Source organism: Echinops telfairi, unplaced genomic scaffold, assembly GCF_000313985.2.
Source record: "Echinops telfairi isolate 266 unplaced genomic scaffold, ASM31398v2 ScPeMD7_1;HRSCAF=3_1, whole genome shotgun sequence".
Lineage (NCBI taxonomy): Eukaryota > Metazoa > Chordata > Mammalia > Afrosoricida > Tenrecidae > Echinops > Echinops telfairi.
Genome location: NW_022103897.1, coordinates 542,116 through 561,892, shown reverse-complemented (window position 1 = coordinate 561,892; position 19,777 = coordinate 542,116). Strand labels below are relative to the sequence as shown.

At 39.7% G+C, this 19,777-nt stretch overlaps 1 protein-coding gene across 1 annotated transcript in view; it reads left to right on the top strand.

Annotated features, from left to right (window-relative positions):
* Positions 1-1,880, top strand: part of SYK (spleen associated tyrosine kinase) — a 76,403-nt gene extending 74,523 nt beyond the window's left edge. The window contains exon 13 of the mRNA XM_004713904.4: positions 828-1,880. Within this exon, the coding sequence (XP_004713961.2) occupies positions 828-900 (73 nt within the window). The 3' untranslated portion in view covers positions 901-1,880. The remainder of the gene's footprint in view (positions 1-827) is intronic.
* Positions 1,881-19,777: the final 17,897 nt, after the last annotated feature.

Here is a 19,777-nt window from a genome sequence, read left to right as displayed (position 1 = left end):
AAAAAAAAGTAAAAAAAGAATAAAAAATAATCGAGTCTATAGGACTGATAGTCTTTAAGAATAATGGCTTTGTTTACCTTCAAACCAGGCCAGTGGTAGCTGAGCTACCACTCTCAGCCATTCTACTCAGGGCCACAATAGTTGGAACAGAATGTACAACAAAAACCCAAAACCTCAAAACATCCAGAATTGTTAGACTAGTTAAAATTAAAGAACTCATTGAAACTAAGGTACTCTTTAAACTTTGAACAAATACTAGCCCGTAAGCACCTTTCAGTTCAAATCAGTTTGGTTCACAAAAGAGACAGTACTATGCGCCTTTGAAAAATAATCTGTAGAAGACTAAAAGGTCAGCAATTACTTTAAAACAAAAATGAGAAGATAAGCGGTATGGAAACTATTAATGGACAAAAGCCAGAATGAAAATCATGAGGATGTGTATGTATTGTGAAGAATGTAGCCAAAGTCCCTGAATAATTCGTGTGAAATTAAAATGCCATCGATGCAATGCTTTCTCTGAAGACTCTAGAGGTCGATACCTTCCCTCTTCCATATTTGGGTGGTTATTAGCAATCCTTGGTGTTAGCTAGTAGATGCCTCACTCCAATCTTTATCTGACCCACAGCGTGTCCTGCTGTGTGCCTCTCCTATTTGAAAGACCAAATTAGAGTTTATTCAAATGACCTTGTTTGTCCTTGATTATATCTGCAAATACTCTAAATCCATTTAAGGTCACATTCACAAATACTGGGGCTTAGACTTTTGCATGGGATGCAATTCAACCGACAACACACATTGAAAAGCAATCATCTCTCTTTGCTTTTTAGGGTGGAGAAAAGACCTGGATTTGCAGCAGTGGAACTGCGGCTGAGGAATTACTACTACGACGTGGTTAACTAAATATCCTAGTGTTGTTGTCTGTGCCTGCCTTTTGTTAGACAACCATAAAAAAAATGTACTTAAGTGAGTTTGATTTTGAGTGCTTCTATTGTTCTCTGCCCACTGGAGCTGCAAGCCTCGTGTGGAAGATCCTTGTATGTATGCAAATAAGGCACAAAACATCTGAGCAGCAGGATCAAAGAGCTGCCTGATCCGTTTGTTTTCTTGTACACATAGTTTTCTTGACAAGTTAATTTTAGGGGCTATTTCCAAATTCCTTTTATGTCTTCCCAGTCCTTTGGATCCTGCGAAGCATTTGAATACCTAGCAGATCCTGAGTCTTGACCAAGGATGTTCTCCCTCTGTGATGCATAGCTCATGAACTCATAATTCTTAACGTGTCCCAAGGATACATTTGAAGCATGGCTTGTGGAATGTGAGAGTACAAGGGAAAATAAGAAAGGAACTTGGGAGTATCTAGAATGTGCTTTTGACAGTGTTTAAAATGTATACCTGTGTGGTAGTCAGATGATTTTAAGTCAACTAGATGCTCATGGCTAGGAGTAATGGACTCAGGCTTGTCAATCAGGCCACAGCCTGATGCTTCTTCCGTGGGGTGTATCCTTCCCCTAAGGAGGACCCTGGAAGAGAGAAGGTTCTCTTTTCCTCTCCCTCCCCATTCACCTGCCTGCTTGCTGGACACGCTGAACCTGCTAGAGCCCTGCCATGTTTCCACCAACCTTGGACCTATGTGACTCTGCACCCACTGGTCTGGGATGTTGCAGTCTGTGTCACTGTGGCTACGTGAATCTGAAGAGTGGCTTATGGACTGGTATTGGACTTACAGATTGAGTTGGACTGGCCTGGCACACTTTCTTGCTGTGTAATATTATCTTGATAAAAGCATTTTCTTATACATATATGAGTGTCACTGGATTTGTTTGCCCTGTCAACCCAGCCTAACAGCCTGGTTGCTTAAAAACTTTCCTAAGGATAAAATGTTTGGAGTGTTTTTTTGTTTTGTTTTATTTTTGCTTTGTTAACTGAATGTTACTAGTGTACTCAGACAGTTATGTAGAAAAAGGTGCGGAGGGGTGGGGGGACAAGGCAGGAACCTGCTTTCGCTCTGTGTTATGAGATCACAGACATATCTATGTGGTTTTACCCCGAATCCCCTCTCCCACAAACCATCTTTAACATGACATTCACATGAATCTAATGAATAAAATTTTGTATTGTAGAGTGTGTATGGGAGATAAGCTGTCTGCCATCTTGGGTCTTTGAAACAAGACCAGGTTTCTGGTTGACTGTGCGTTTGATGCAGATTGCTTTAGACTGATGGCTACTGAGTATAGTCTTATGTCGTAAGAATGCAGCCAGAACCTGCCCCCCAACCTATCTTATTCTGTATCCCTTGTGAGGAAAATATGGTGGTTCAAAATGTGTATAAGTTGGGTTTCTAAAAGTGTTCATTCATGATCAATCTATAGACCCTGACTCTTACCACTAATAGGCTTTATTGAGTATGTTGTGTGACTTTGAATTAAAAACACAAACCTAAGAATTATCAATCCTGTAGTCTTAGTTAGTTTGGTCTTAGTGTTTTATCTCATATACATCATTAGCCAATGACATTAATTCTGACCTTCAAAATTAGATCTCTCTCTTATTCTTCTGTCCATGAATATGTGTGAACTTGGAGCCATCCAGCTTCATCCAAGACATTGTTCAGGATATTCTCTGACTGTGGGCAGTAAAATAAGCCTTCCTCCTCATAGAGGAGGTATGTAGAAAGTCAACAACCAGTACCTTGACGTAGCCAAAGTAGACAAAAGTCTGTTTTGGACTTGTGCTAGGAAATTCCTAAAAGCCACCCAAGAGATTTGAAACCATGCTACCTGCTGGTTTCATTATTTTGTTAAAAAGAGAATCCCAATATTCTGAAAGGGCTGAACAGATGGAATACACATTAATCACTTCACTTAAAAATATCAAAATAAAAATCTATTTGTCAGGCCAAACTTGTATTTATAATCATAAAAAGATGAGTTGGATATGCTGGGTTTTGGTAAATGGTGATACTCTCTGAGAAAAAAAAAGTCTCCCGAGTGCATGATGTCTTCCTTCGGTTACTCCCATAGTGTATCTACAATCCATGCCACAAGCTTATCGGAACAGGTAGCAGGTAAGTTGTAAATGTAGAGAGATGATACCTTCTTCGAGTGTGATTTCCCCAATTCTTCTCATTAGCCCCTGGTCTTAGAATTAAAAACATCTAGAATGTGAGGAGGCAAGGGGAGTGAGGGCCTCTCTCTACGCCAGAATCCCAGCCGGGAAGCAGGGTCCCTCCCCGCCTCAGACACTTTCCTCGGCCTCTTCCCTTGGTTGAACAGGTCTGTGTACAGACCCACCCTCTGTATAGGCCAGTGTATGAAAGTCTTGGCCAATAAAATTAGGGTTCAATGATTAGGAATAATTCTCCTTTCCCTTGGGTAACAGAGAAGGGCAAATAAAGAAAGGTAAATTAATTGAAAATCTTATCATATGAAAGGGGTAAAATTGCAAGGTTGAGAAATGGCTTCCAAGGCTTCTCACAGGTCATCTAGCTTGGACTGCTACATTACCTCGTGGATTGTTTCAACCTGATCTCCCCCTGAGATCTAGGCTCTCTACTTGATTCTTTCAACCTTCTAATCCTTCTTTAGCAGGGGACTATGGAATATCAGAGACAGGTGACCTAACCAACTCCACATTGATCGTGGGTGCCACATCCCTCATGCTCCACTGGGACCGAAGATTTCGAAAACAATCCATCTGTTTGTGGAAATAATGACATGAATGTTTTAATTGTGGATGTGTCCTTTATGCACACATTTGATCAGTAGCAGGGTTCTCGTTTGTTGTGGTCAATGGCTGCAGCCATGCCTAGATTGCTTCCTGTAGAGTTTACCACTCAGTGCTCAGGCCTCCCAGCTTCCAGAGGGCTAACTGGATTGTTTCCTGTAGAGTTTACCACTCAGTGCTCTGGCCACCCAGCTTCCAGAGGGCTTACTGGATTGTTTCCTGTAGAGTTTACCACTCAGTGCTCTGGCCACCCAGCTTCCAGAGGGCTTACTGAGCTTCATAGCACTGCAGTGTACGAGGAGGACTCAAAAAGTTCCTGGGATGATGCATGAAAGATAATGGAAATTTCCCGTGAAATTTTCCAAGTCCCCTTATATTGTCCCGTGCTTTTCAGAAGGGCTCCATTTTGTCATTGGATTTTTTAAAAAACTATGGTTTCTAATCATCTTACACTAGTTCCGTGATGATTTTTATGAATGTTCCAGGTTAACTAGTCAAACAGATGGTGTTAACCAACATGTCCAACCTGAGTTCTAACAGATCGTGTTGATAGTTTAGGGACTAGAATATTGTGCTCCCAGCCCTGTTTCAGGATGATGTATGTATGCAGACCTCTACCTAACCTGCCCATGAGCCGGAAGGAGGAGGCCCTTCCAGGAACGCCCTCTACTCTGTTCATCAGCAAGACACTTAAAGACGCATGGTAACGAGCCCCACAGAGCAGAATGCCGCTCAGCCCCATCCTGACCACAGCACAGGGCCTAAGGAAACCTCAAAGTGGGGCCACAAAGGGAAGGGGTGCTGAGTTTTCCCTTCCTTCTCTGTGAAGATGGAATAAGGAGACTTGGAAACCCCAGGGAATAATTCCGGAATCCTGAGCTCTTCCTGTTCTGCAGGAGATTCTTCACATGAGCATATTTATGCACAAGTATATCTCACTTCTATAGCCTATGCACCACATGCATATACCACCAACACCCATACCTCACATATTATATACATACCTCCCACATCCTGTACACACCACACACATACACTTACACATTACACAACAAACACATATGCAATCCATAAACAGACACCACATACACATATCACACACGGATACTGCACACACTGAACCTTGCTCCACATCACCACCTAAATAGGGAGGATTCATGCTGCCCGTTGACGGCAGGTCGCTGGGCCTGCAAGTAAGGACTTAAGAAAGGGACTTTCATAAAGTCGGAGGCCAGTTTGAGCTCTTTATTTTATTTTATTTTATTTTTTTAACATTTTATTAGGGGCTCATACAACTGTTATCCCAATCCATACACACATCAATTGTGTAAAGCACATTTGTACATCGTTTCTCAAAACATTTTCTCTCCGCTTAAACCCCCAAGCTCTTTTTTTTAATGAAGCTGAGTTAGAACACACGAAATTATAGAGTTTGCCGCCCTCTGTTGTTAAGCCCTGAGCCCCAGGACAACATCTATAAGGAATGATGACAGGCTATCGGAGCATACAGTCTGTGATATTGCTGTCAGGGCAGTGAAGAGCGCATGGGCTGGCATTAAAATCTGGGTCCTTACAGCAGTTTTTGTTTGAGGAGATCACGTAAACTCAGCCTCCTGATTTTCTCACCTTTAATAAAGGTCAAAGAACCCGAGTCAGTGGCCTGGGGCCTTGATTTTAGGAATGTTAACGGGCGCTATGGTTTGTACTTCTCAAAGACTGATGATCTTGCTACATGGGAATTCTTCAGCCGGAAGAGGGCACTAAGTCACGGCTTTAAAAATACACGGCATCTTTTGGTTTCTGTTGTGGGATACCATGGAAACTATTTTTAGTCCTCCCTCCTAGCAATCTCATGTGATGGAGTAAAACTGCCTCATGGGGTTTTGAAAGCTGTGATATTTACAGGAACTGGTAGCCATGTCTTTCTCCCACAGAGTTACTGAGTGAATTCTTTCAGCCAACCTTCCTGTTAGCAACCCAGTCCTTAACCCCTGCACCACCAGCGCTCCTTGATCCTTAAACAAGAGCGAAACCACTATGATGAGATCTTATTTCATTTAAAGAGTGAGACAATGTCCCTCACCTGAATTTTATTTGAGTATGGAAGTTTCCCTGCCTGTCCCATGTGGCTTTGTTACAAAGGTGAATCCAAACAGGGAGAGATTTAAAAAAAATAAATTTATTGGGGCTCATACAGCTCTTATCACAATCCATACATACATCCATTGTGTCAAGCACATTTGCACATATGTTGCCATCATCATTTTCAAAACATTTTCTTTCTACTTGAGCCCTTGGTATCAGCTCCTCATTTTTCTCTCCCTCCCCCAACCTCCCTCACTCATGAACCCTTGATAATTTATAAATTATTATTTCTTCATATAATAATGTTTCTTTACACTGACCGATATCTCCCTTCACCCACGTTTCTGTTGTCCATCCCCCTGGGAGGGGTTATATGTCGATCATTGTGATCAGTTCCCTCTTTCTTCTTCCACCTTCCCCTTCCCCTCCTGGTATTGCTGCTCTCATTATTGGTCCTGAGAGGTTTATCTGTCCTGAATTCCCTTTGTTTCCAGCTCTTATTTGTACTCATGTACATGCTCTGGTCCAGCCGGGGTCATGATAGTGGGGGTGAGGGAAGCATTAAAGAACTAGAGGAAAGTTGTGTTTCATCAGCACTATACTGTACCCTGACTGGTTCGTCCCAGGGAGAGATTTTTAGGTCCAAACGATCCGCATTGAGTCCATTCTAACCTACCATGACTCTATTGCCAAAAAGGTACAGGGGCCACATCTGACTTCTTCCTGCTTCAATAAGGAGCAGGAGCATCCATCTCCATACCAGCCTAAGGCCCATGGCCACATGACTAAGGTCAGACCTGTCTCTACCCTCCATCTTTCTTTACCCTCTTCCAACACCAAGCATTCCTCCCACAACACTCTACTTATCTTCCAGTCTCCATCATCTGTGGCAATGGCCACAAACCACTCAGGGACCATACTCACAGCAGTGGGGATTTATTAGGGATGTTAACAGGTTACCACAGAAAGGATCCTAAAACAAAAAGAAAAGAATCTATGGTCCACAGCAGCATCTCTCCTTAGTCAGCAGCCAACTCACCCTCTCATTCTCAGTCTCACAGAGGACTCTGGGCCAGTGGGTGCAACAGCTTCCCTGCCTCACAGTCTCCTAGTCTTGGCTCTACTCTTCTATCTCAGGAATTCTTTGCCTGAATCTCTGGTCTCAGGGTCCTGGCTTTTCCCGCCTCTGCCACTTTACTCAGGGATCTTGAAGTGCTCCACTGAAAATTCTTCCTTGATGGTCCCCAGAATTTTTCCCCTTCCTGCTCCTGAGATAGCTCTCTTATACACAGAGGAATGGTGACACCGACCAATCCCTAAGTTAGAGTCCTTATTTGTATGGTCTACCCAATCATTTAGTGGAAGTTACAAAAATATGGATATAATAACCATATGAAGAAATTTTTACTTCACCACTGTGATAGTTAGATTGTAAGTTAATGTTTGAAAGTATAGGGTGTCTATTAGGTCACAGCCTAATGATATCTCCTGGAAGGGGTGGCCAAGGGAGACACTGGGATCCCTCCCTTTCTGCCCCCTTGCCTTCCTGTTTGCTGGAACTCTCCCTGCCTCCAGGGAGGCCTCATGTGGCTCACCCAACTCTAAGACCTGTCAGCACCCTGCCATGTTTCCAACAGTTTGGGATCTATATGACTTTGGACCTACCACCTCTGATCTTCCCACATTTCGCTTCACCTTTCCATGCCTGCAGTTATGTGAGTCTGAAGAGGTTCTCTGGCCTTTACCAGACTCAGAGCCTTGAGTTGGACTGGGCTGGGGTGCCTTCCTCATATAAAATTACTTGATATAAAGCTCTCTCCTAAAGGTGAGGGTCACTGGTTGTGTTTCTCTAGACCAGGCATCCTCAGACTACGGCCCTGTGGCTACATGCGTCCGCCGAGGACATTTATCCAACCCGCTGGGTGTTTTACCCGGTTTGGTTTTTTGCTTCAAAATAAGATATGTGCAGTGTGCATAGGAATTTGTTCATCGTTTTTTTTTAGAATAGTCTGGCCCTCCAACGGGTCTGATGGACAGTGAACTGGCCCCCTGTTTAAAAAGTTTGAGGATCCCTGCTAGACATATTAACTATATGTCAGAGTAGAAAGGGTTTTAGTTTTAGTTTTAGCTCCATAAAGTTTTTAGTGGCTGGTTTTTATAACTAGACCACCAGGCTTTTCTTCTGAATGTTACTTGTGGGATTTCCATTTCCAGCCTTTGTCAGCAGCCAAGCATAGTAACTATTTGCACCACACAGGGACTTCCAGAGGGGACTTCAGAACTGTCAAATATACAGATTCTTAGTTCAAGGATTAAAAAAAAAAAGTATTTGGAATAAATCAAAATGAAAAGCTGGGGCGTTTTCAGCATAAACCATACTGAGATTTTCTACGTTTCTCCAGCACAAGGTTTCCTTCAGAGCAGCGGTCTGAGTCATCACATTCTCTCTGCTGTTCGAGCCCTGCCAACGGGAAGCACCAGGAGCCCCCTGTTCAGGCCCATCCATGCGTCCTGCCAAGCGAGTTAGCCAGGAGAAAAGCATTCCCAGGGGTCTTCCATGGAATCGTGGTCCTGACACTTAAAACGACGCCGTGCAGCTGCAGCCTCCCTTTGGAATGTACAGCGGATGGATTCCCACTATAAGTCCACAATCCTTAGTGGCATATTGGGAACTCCAAGGAGAAAGGCAAGGCTTTTTATATTTTTTAACATTTTATTTAATGTTTTTCCATTTTTTATTGTGAATTAAGTGGGTGTTTACAATCCACATAATCAATTTTAACAGTTTTTTTGACATTTTATTCACCCATGATACAATTCAATACTTCAGGCATATTCAGAAGAGTTGTGCAATTATCACACAATTTTAGACCATTGTCTTGTATTCAACAACTTAGATTACTTATCCAGCCACCCAGTAATTTGCCCTCCCTCACCCTTTGATTTCCTTTCTCCCTCATGTAGAATAGGGCTTATTTTATTGTTTTTGTTCTAACTGTTGAGTTGAAGTGTTGATTTTGGGTCTAACTTTCTTTTTGATGGAAGCTTTTTTTTGCTATAAAATGCCTTCTGAGTGCTGTATTTGCCATGTCACAAAGGTTTTACTATGTTGTATTTTCCTTCTCCTTTGTTTTAAGGAATTTTAAATTTTCATTTCTTATTTCTTCAATTATTCAGTAGTTATTAATCAGGTTTTATGCATGTGACTTTGTTAGTGGTTTGTTTACTCCTCCATAAATTTCAGTGCTGAGTATCTCTAACTTGTGGGTTTTCTTGCAATTTTTTGCCATTGTTTTACTATTTACAACCATTTTGTGGTTTTCTTTTTTATTTTGATGAGTTTTTCCCCATAATCTTTAAATGGGAACCTTCTGATTTATTATTTTCTTCACAAGTTCAAGGAAGTTTACACTCTCTTGCAAGAGACTTAACTTCCTCTTCATTCATTTGTTTACATAGCCACAATTTCCTCTGTTTCCTTGTATTTGTCTTCATCACAGACTGATATATCTGGATCTTATACGTTTGTTCTCTTTTGAATATCGCTTTAAGTGGGTTGATTTCTGGATGCTCATTTCTTTTATGTTGACCTCAGGTTTATCTGCTGCTGTTGTAGAGTCTCTTAGAATTTTTGTAAAACTCATCTTTTTTTAACAGGTTCTTTGCATTTATCCTTGCCTAGAAATACCCTTAATTCTCCTTTAATTTGACGGATAGTTTTGGCATTTGTGGTTGGCGAATTTTATCTTTCAGGAATATCTCCGCCCCACCCTGCATTGGCTTCGTGTTTTCATGGTCTCTGCTGAGAACCTCAAGCTTATTCTTATTGGTTTCTGTTTGTTTTTATCTCCAACTTCTCTCAGGATTCCTTCATTTTCCTTAATACTGGAACGTTTCATTACATTATATTGTGGTGGTTTTCTTTTGGGATCTGTCTTTTGGGTGGGGTGGGGATTGTCAGCTTCTTGAATAATATTATTTATTTATTTTTGATCATTTTATTGGAGGCTCTTACCACAATCCATCCATCCATCCATTGTGTTGAGCACTTTGGTACATATTGCCACCATTATTTTCAAAATATTTTCTTTCTACTTGAGCCCTTGGTATCAGCTCCTCATTTTTCCCCCTTCCTTCCCCAACCTCCCTCCCTCATGAAACCGTGATGAATTACAAATTAGTATTATTTTCATATCTTACATCATCCACTGTCTCTCTTCACCCTCCTTTCTGTTGTTGGTCCCCCTGACTTGAATAATTATCGTATCTTCTTTTAGAGAAGCTTTTTTCTAGACGCTCTTGTTCTCTTTTTTCTGTGTTTTGGTTTGTAAGTTTGTTCTGTCCTGTTCTGGAAGCCCAATGAGACATATTTTTTCTTCTTCTTGATAGTGTCTCACATAATTCTTAGGCTTTCTTCAGACTCACTGGATCCTTTTGCTGATTGATCTTCTTGTAGATTGGAATTGAGAGATTTGTCTTCAAGCTCACTAATTCAACTTTCTATTAATTTCTACAGCTCTGATCCTTTACAGTTTAATGCTATTATCTTAGTATTCATCATCTGGGTTTCTGTTATTTTATTGTTATTGTTGTTGTATGGTTTCTAATTTTTCATTTGTTTTTATGTAGCTCTCTCTTTCTCCCCAGGTGTTGAATGTACCTGAATGTTATTCTTCTGAATTCCTTTTTGTTGTACATTATTCACAGTTTTTATTTTTTATTTATAAAACTTTTTAAATTGTGAATTAGGAGGGGGTTTACATTTCAGACTATCAATTTTATGTTCAAGTATTTAGAGTGCTTTTCAAAGCCCACAATTTCTTACATACACCCTCCACCTTTGACTCATGTCCCCTTCTTGTGGATCACTATCTCTCCCATCACCCAGTTCAGTCCTGTCAACCCTTTAGCCTTTTTCTTCATCCTCCCTCCTCTGTCTTCTCCTACGTGGTAATTTCCAAAGGGCGTTCCCTTCAGTATAAGTAGTTGTCTTGTGTGTTTTTTTCCTTTATAACAGTGGTCTCATAAAATATTGCCTGTTTTAGGTTCACTGATTTCATTCCGCATGATATTCTCCATTTTGATCCGGGCTAAGAGGTGTTTCATTGGTCTATCATGTTTTTTTAGTTATACATAAGATTCCTTTGTATGTATGTACCAAAGTTTCTTTATCCATTCTTCTAGTTATAGACATTAAGATTGGTTCCATCTTCTTGCTATCCTAAACAGTACTTCACTGAACATGATATGTCTGTTAATGTCATGGCTCCTACTTTTTTAGGATATACAGGGGTATCCCCCCAAAATGGGAATTTTTTTTCAAAGCTATGTATTCAAATGTTTTTATAAAACAACCTTATCACCTTCAAAGTACTCTCCATCACACGTAATACATTTGTCAAATCTGTGATTCCGTTCTTGGAAACCGTTTTCAAACTCATCTGTTTGGATGCCTGACAGCACCTCCCTCATATTTTTCTTCACTTCTTATACGTCATCAAATCGCTGTTCTTTTATGTCCCTCTTCATTTGCAGAACCAAAAAGAAGTTGCATGGAGTGAGGTCAGGTGTGTGGGGCAAGAGAGGCGTTCTGGGTTGTTTTTGTTTTTTTTTTGCCAAAAACTGGCACACTGAGATGGCTTTGTGAGCAAGTGGGCATTGTTGTGGTAGCAAAATCAGTTCCCCATAAGCCACAAATCAGGCCTTTTTTTTGTCGCACATTATTATGCTATCTTTTCAGAACCTCTAAATAGAAAGCTTGGCCTGGTGGAACAAACTCCAAATGCACTATCCCCCTCACATCAAAAACAAATGAGCATCGTCTTGAGCTTTGATTTCACTTGATGAGCTTTTTCTGGGCGAGGTGACGATGGTGTCTTCCACTGACTTGATCCGTGTTTGTTGTCAGAGTCATAAGAGTAGCACCATGTCTCCTCACCAGTAATGACCCTGGGAAAAAAGTCTGGGTCGCTTCAGAGCTGTCATTTCAAAGCATGACATGTTTCCACTCTATGCTCTTTTTCCTGGTCAGTCAGAAACAGAGGCACAAATTTCACAGCCACCCTGCTCATTCCCAGATCTTCCATTAAACTTCTTTGAACCAAGCTCCAAGATAACTGCCCAATCTCTTCAATGGCCTGTCCTTGGTTTTCAAGCACAAGTGCACAAACTTTGTCGACATTTTTGTCTGTTTGGGAAGTTGATAATGTCCGGATTGTCATCAATCCACATTTCACCTTTTATGAGATGAGAAAACCACTGAGTTTTTCCCTTAGCGCTGTCCTTGTAACCTGTGTTCAACATCACAACAGTTTCTGTGGCATTTTTCCGAAGCAGGAAACAAAATTCCACAGCCACATGCTGTTCTCTTAAATCAGCCATCACAAAAGAATGAGGTTCAAGCAAAACTGCTTTTACGAAAAAATTCACTCTGACCAGAGAAAACCTTCCCAGGTGACGCCACTGAGTGCACTAACTCAGAGCAAGTTTCTGGATGCTTGCCTAGCAGGAAAAATGCGTACTATGAAAGCTCCATCCAGCAGAGCTTTTTTCCATGTATACCCAATATAGTAATTGCTGAGTCACATAGAATTTCTATTCTCAGTTGTTTGAAAAATTGCCATAATGTTTTCCACAATGGTTATAAATACTTACAATCCTAAGTATGAGCATTCCAGTTTCTCTGAAGGCTGCCCAGAAATTGCTATATTCTGAATATTTTTAACGTGGCTGTCATTGTCAGTGTAAGATGTTATCGCATTGTTGTTTGATTAGCGCCTCTTAGATGGCTAATGACCATGAACATTTATTTATTCATATGCTTGTTGGCAATTTGGATATCATAATTAATGAACTGTTTGTTCATGTCCTCTGCCCATTTTTATATTGGATTCTTCTTCTTTTTCTTATTACAGTATTACAACTTTCTATAGATTGTTGAGTAGTCCCTTATCTGTGTCATTCCCATTTTTCATGCTCTATGATTCTCTTTTTACTCTTGATGAAGTCTTCTGATCACCTAAGTGTCTTATTTTTACAGTGTCCCAGTCATTTATATTGTCTTCTACTGTGTGTTTGTGGGGTTTTTCCCCCATTATATTTAGTAATATTTCTATGGCTTGCAATACAGCTCTTAAATTTGTTCTCTTCTTCTCACTGATGATCTTTATAGCTATGAGATTTGCATTTCGTTCTTTGATCCATCTTCAGTTTATTTTTGTGTGGTGAGGTATGGGCCCTGTTTCATTCTTCTGCTGATGGAGATTCTATTTTGCCAGCACCAGTTGTTGAGGAGATTATGTCTATACCATTTAATGTGTTTTAAGTCTTCATCAAGCATCAGTTGATGGAAGGATTTATTTCAGAGTTCTTAATTTTTGTTCTAGTAGTCTATGCAATTATCACTGTGCCTATTTTAACTACTGTCGCTGTGTAATAGATTTTGAGATGGGGAATTCAGAGGCAGCCTGCTATGTTCTTTATTTTAAGAAAGTTTTTGCTTGCCCTATGAAATTAATAATTAGTTTCCCTATTTATTTAAAGAGTTAAATTGGCCATTGGTTTTGTGTATAAGGTCTTTGTTATGTTGAGAAAATTTCTTTCAATTCCCATTTTGTTCAGTGTTTTTATCAAGAATGGTCACTGTATATTGTCATATGGCTTTTCTGCATTGATTGATATGATCATGTGGCTCTTATTTTTGTTTTCGTTTTTATGGTACATTGATTGTGTTTCTAATATTGAGTGATCTTTGTGTACCTGATATGAATTCCACTTTATCATGGTCTCTCTCTCTCTCTGTAAGTAATTCTCTTGTCCAGTATTTTTTTTTTGAGGATTTTTACATCTATGGTCATAAGGGGTCCTATATTCTACTGTCCTATAGTTTTCTATTTTGGTAGCGTCTTTGTTTGGCTTGGTTACCAGGGTTCGGGCACTTCATAAAATGAATTTGGGGTTTGCTATCCTTTTCAATATTCTGGAATAGTTTATATAGAATTGGTTTCAACTCTTCTCTGAATGCTTGTTAGAATTATGTGGTGAAGCCATGTTGCCCTGAACACTTTTTGTTGTTGGAAGCTTTTAATTACCTGATCTATTTCTCCTTTTCTTATGGGTCTGTTCAGATTTTCTTCATCAGTCTGTATAAATCTGATTAGATAGCATGTTTTAAGAAATTTGTCCATTTCTTCAAGTTTTTCAAATTTGTTGGAGTATAGTCTTTCATCATAATGCATTATTATTTTTTAAACTGCATTTGATTCTGTTGTGATATCTCCATAGTTTGATATTTATGTCTTCTCTTCCTTTTCCTTTGCTAAGTGTCCCAGTTGTTTGTCAATGTTTTTAATCCTTTCAAAGAAGCAATTTGTCATGTTGATTTCTTTTCCTCTTTCTGATTTATATTTTAATGTCTTATCTTTGTTTTCTTTTCTCCTGGCTATTAAGTGTTTATTTTGTTGCTCTTGTTCTAGTTGTTCAAGAAGGTTGGTTGAGGTGTTTATTTTTGTTCTCTCTTTTTTGTGTGTGGGTTTAGTGCTATAAATTGCCCTCTTAATACTACATTTGTTGTGTCCCAAATGTCTTGGTATTTCGTGTTTTCATTCTTACTTGTTTCAAGGAATTTTAAATTTTCATTCCTTATTTAACCAAATAGCTAGTAGTTTTAAAAGCAAGTTGCAGTTCACTTTGATATATTTGATTATTTACTTTGCTCTTCCTGTTATTGGTTTCTAACTTTGTAATATTGTGGTATGAGAAAATAGATTGTAAAAATCTCAATATTTCCAAATGTATTAAGGCTCACATTGTGTCTCTTATAGAGAATGTTCCATGCACACCAGGAAAGAATGTATTCTATACTCTTGTTCATTGGCTATATGTAGCAGGTCAAGGAGGTTAATTGTATCAGTTGGCCAGATAGCTGTCTTCTGTATAGACGAGTAGGGTTGCAGCTGACATTATCAAGTGTGCAAGCAAGCCTCAGAAAGAAGGGTGGGATGCTAGGGTAGGTGCATCATCTACACCAACTGAGTATACAGGCCAGTGGCTGCCAGAGTAGACATGTGTGAGCAAGGGCCTCTGTGGCAAGCACATGCAACAGTAGGGAGTGCGGCAGGAAGGAGAGAGTAATGGGTGCCTTGGGGTGGCTTTGTTCCTTCTTCCCCTTGTTATCAGTCTTTTGTATGTAGAGAGTTTGGTCCAGTCAGCTTTTGTTTTCTAAGTTCCCAGGCTCCCTGTGTATGTTTATCCTGAATTCTTTTTATGTTATTTCCAATGCCTTTTGTTCTCATAGTTCTGCATATAGGTCACTTTTTGCTTTTAAGGTCACTTGTTTATGTCAGCTTCTCTTTCTTCCTCATGTAGACTGTGATTGACTGTTGTCTTTGAGCCATCATGATGCAACATGTATTTATAAGTCACAGAGGACAGCGGCCTCTGCCAAATGATGGGAGAAAGAAATAGTAAGAACAACAAAACAAATAGCAAGCAACAGCAACAGTCACAGCAAATTAAAAATCAACAAGATAAAATAAGCTATCTACCTTCAAGCTTCATCTTTCCTTAGCCTCACCACCTTTGTAACCTCCAAAGTCTGTTTCCTTTGGTATGAAAATCTTTGTTTTGTTTCTGTACCTTTAAAATAGTATTTCTTCTTTTTTGATTCACTAACTTCACGCAGCCTACTATTTGTAAAAGTCTTTTGATGTGCACAAGTGGTTAATTTTCAGGAGATCCCAATCATCTAATTGAGGGATCAGCAAATTTTTGAGATGGAAGAGCCAATCCTGTCCCTCACAACAATTTAAAAATTATCCTAGAGCCCTAAATTTATTTTACAAACAAATAAAACCAACTTATCTGAATAATATCCTTTAAAAGTCTTCAACTTTACTTCAGGGCCACATATGCATATTGAAAGAGTTGCGTATGGCTCACAAAGCACAGTTTGCCAACCACGGATCTAGCTCCTGTCAAGGGCCATTTAGATAGTGACAGCATTCTTGGGCCATACTGGTCAAATGTTTAATTAGCTCATCCCTAATGTGATTGCTGGACCGGCTTCTCTTAGTAAGGTGCGTGATGTTAGCTGGAATTGATGATTTCATGGGACTTATATGGCCCTTGGACTATACATACCCCACCCTGATCTGGTTTATCTTCTGCTGTTTGTACATTTTTTGTTGTGTTTGATAGAATATTATGTCCTAAGTTAGGACCCTTAAATTTGCCCCTATTTTTTCTTCCTTAATCTTCATAGTTTTAGGTCTTACATTGAGGACGTTGATCTATCTTGAACTAGTTTTTGTTTTTTTAAAAAGCATATATTGAGAGATCCTGTTCCTTTTTCTACAAATGTATATCCAGTTTTGCCAGAACCACTTGTTAAAGATACTATGTCTTCAGAATTTTGGCCCCTTTTTCAAGCTCAGCAGTCCATAAATATAAGGACTACTTCTGAGTTCTAATTCTGTTCCATTGGTCGGTGTGTCTGTGTTTTGATTATGGCTCTATAGTAGCTTCTTGGCCCAGAAAATGTGAGGCTCATACTTGTCTTTTGTGGTGCTTTGCTTATCAGGCATATCTTTATAAATAAGGCTGATTGTTGGCTTTTCCATATTTTTTAAGAAGTGTTGATATAATTTGGATCATGATTGCATTTTGTCTATAAGTCACTTGGGGTGTTTATTCTGCACCATTGATTTGGTGAATCCTAGTGACCCTCTGTGCAACAGGATGAAACCCTGCACTGTCCTGAGCATCCGCCCAATTCTCGTTGTGCAGTTGCTGTGTCAACTGACCAGATTAGATTTCTTCCAAATTATTTGGCATAGACTAGGGAGTGCTTCCATTTTTAGGAAACATTTCCTTTGGTATCCCATCATTCCCTGGGGCCGTATTTTCATCAATGCCTTCAGTGCCCCTTGGTCTTCTCCCTTTGTTACCAAAGGCTCTTGATCATTTGTTACCTTTTGAAATGGTTGAATGTGCAGTCAATTCTTTTTTGACCAGTGACCCTACATATTCCTTCCATTAGATGTTTCCAGCATCATTCAATATTTTGCAAAGAGAATCTTTGTATTTTTCAACTTGAGGTTTAAAATTTTCATTGAATTCTTTCAGCTGGAGATATGGTTTAAGTGTGTTCTTCCCTTTTTATTTTCTAACTCTAAAGATTTACACATTTTACTATAAAACTTCATCTTTGATACCGGGAGGGTAGAGGGAAGTTGGATTAGAAAGCGGGAACAGATTACAAGGATCTACATATAACCTCCTCCCTGGGGGATGGACAACAGAAAGGTGGGTGAAAGGAGATGTCAGACAGTGTAAGATATGACAAAATAACAATTTATAAATTATCAAGGGCTCATGAGGGAGGGGGGAGCAGGGAAGCAGGGGAAAAATGAGGACCTGATGCTGGGGGGCTTAAGTGGAGAGGAAATGTTTTGAGAATGATGAGGGCAATGAATGTACAAATGCGCTTTACACAATTGATGTGTGTGTGGATTGTGATAAGAGTTGTATGAGCCCCTAATAAAATGATTTAAAAAGATATGACAAAATAATAATAATTTATAAATTATCAAGAGTTCATGAGGGAGGGGGGAACTGGGAGGGAGGGGAAAAATGAGGAGCTGATACCAAGGGCTGAAGTAGAAAGCAAATGTCTTGAGAATGATGAGGGCAACAAACATACAAATGTGCTTGACATACAATGGATATGTGTATGGATTGTGATAAGAGTTGTATGAGCCCCCAATAAAATGATTTTTTAAAAAAACCCAATTTCATCTTCTCAAGATGCCTGTAGAAATTTTCTGTTCAGTTCTTTTACATATATCTTTCATTTGCTTTAGACACACTACGTTTATTCAAGAGCAAACTTCAGAGTACCTTCTGACATCTAATTTTGATTTTTCTTTCTTTCCTGCCTGTCTTTCTAACATGTTTTTGTTTGTTTTCGTCATGTATGATGTTCTTAATGTCATCCCCAGACTCCTCTAGTCTTCAGTCGTTGGTGTGCAATACATCATATCCATTCCTGAGACGGTCTCTAAATTCAGTTGGATGTACCCAAGATCATATTGTGTCTCTTGAGATGCCTTAATGTTATTCAGCTTCAATGTTAGTTTGCCTATCAGCAATAGGTGGTCTCTTCCTTAGTTGGCCCCTATTCTTGCTTTGGCTGCTGAAACTCAGCTTCTCCGCTGTTTCTTCTACAGATGTAATCAATATGATTCCTTGTGTTCCATCTGGTGAGATCTACATGTTTAATAAAGTTATTTGCAATGACCAATTATGTCATTGGTATTCCAAAATTCTATCATACAATCTCTACCTTAATTTTTAACACCAGGCCATATTTTCCAGTTACGGGTCCTTTTTCTTTGTCTCCAACTTTTGTGCTCCAATCATCGTCATTTATCAATGCAACATGTTCACATATGGATCCAAATGGGAGGATTCTTTAATTTCTTCATCTCTGGTTTTAGTGATTGACACATAAATTGGAATAATAATAGTACTAGCTGGTCTTCCTTATACACTTATAGATAGTATCTTATCACAGGCAGCATTGCACTTCAAGATATATCTTGAAATGTTGTTTTTATGATGAATGCGATTAATTACCCTTGAATCAGTAATTTCTGGCATAGTAATCCATATGATTAATGTCATTCCATTGTAGCTCACCAGTGACTAGGATATCAATTTTTATATGCTCTATTCAATTTTTGACAACTTCCAGTTTTCCGAGCTCCACTTTATGAATCAGTTTTTCTGATTATTGATGCATATTTCCAGTTGTTTCTCCTCATTTTGCGTAATATTACTTTTGCAGATGACGGTCCTGAAGGCTGTGCTCCATCCAGGTCATTAAAGCCAACTCTCTTTTAAACAAGGGCACTCTTGGGACAGGAGGAAAGGAAAAAGAAACTGAGGAAAGAACTAGGAGGCAAAAGACACTTATAGGAGTATAAACATAGGCGTGTACATATGAAAATATATTAATATATCATGATAGGGATATAGGTCTATGTACATATATTTACAGGTTAAGTATTAGGTAGCAGACAGACACTGGGCCTCTACTCAAGTCCTCCCTCAATGCAAGAACACTTTGTTCTAATAACCTGGAATTCTGTAATGCTCACCTTTCCCACATGATCGCTGAAGACAAAATGGGTGCATAAGCTAATGTGATGAAGAAAGCTGATGGTGCCTGGCTATTACAAGATAGCTGGGGTCTTAAAGGCTTGAAGTTAAACAAGCGGCCATCTAGCAGGAAAGCAACAAAGCCCACATGGAACAAGCACACCAAACCGTGTGATCACAGGTGTTGATGAGATCAGGTATCAGGCATCAGAATACCTAAAGCAAATATCCATTTTGATGTGAACAAGGGGGTTCAGAATGGAGACCCAATGCCCATCTATAGACAATTGGACATCCCCTTACAGAAGAGTCACAAGGAAGGGACGAGCCAGCCAGGGTGCAGTATAGCACCAACAAAACACACAACATTCCTCTAGTTCTTTATTGCTTCCTCCCCCTCTCCCTCCACTACCATGACCCCTGTTCTATCTTACAAATCTGGCTAGACCAGAGAATGTACACTGGTACAGATAAGAGCTCTCAACACACAGAATCCAGGACCGATAAACCCCTTAGGACCAATAATGAGAATGGTGAGACCATGAGCATAGGGGGGAGGTGGGGGGAGGAAGGAGGAACTGATAGCAATGATTGATGTACAATACCCCACCCCCTGCCAGGGGGTGAACAACAGCAATGTGGATGAAGGGAGGCAGAGGATGGTGTAAAATGTGAAAATAACAATAATTTATAAATTATCAAGGGTTCATGAGGGTGAGGGATGGGGGAAGAGGAGTTGATACAACAGGCTCAAGTAGAAAGAAAATGTTTGGGAAATGATGGCAACATATGTACAAAACCTTACTTA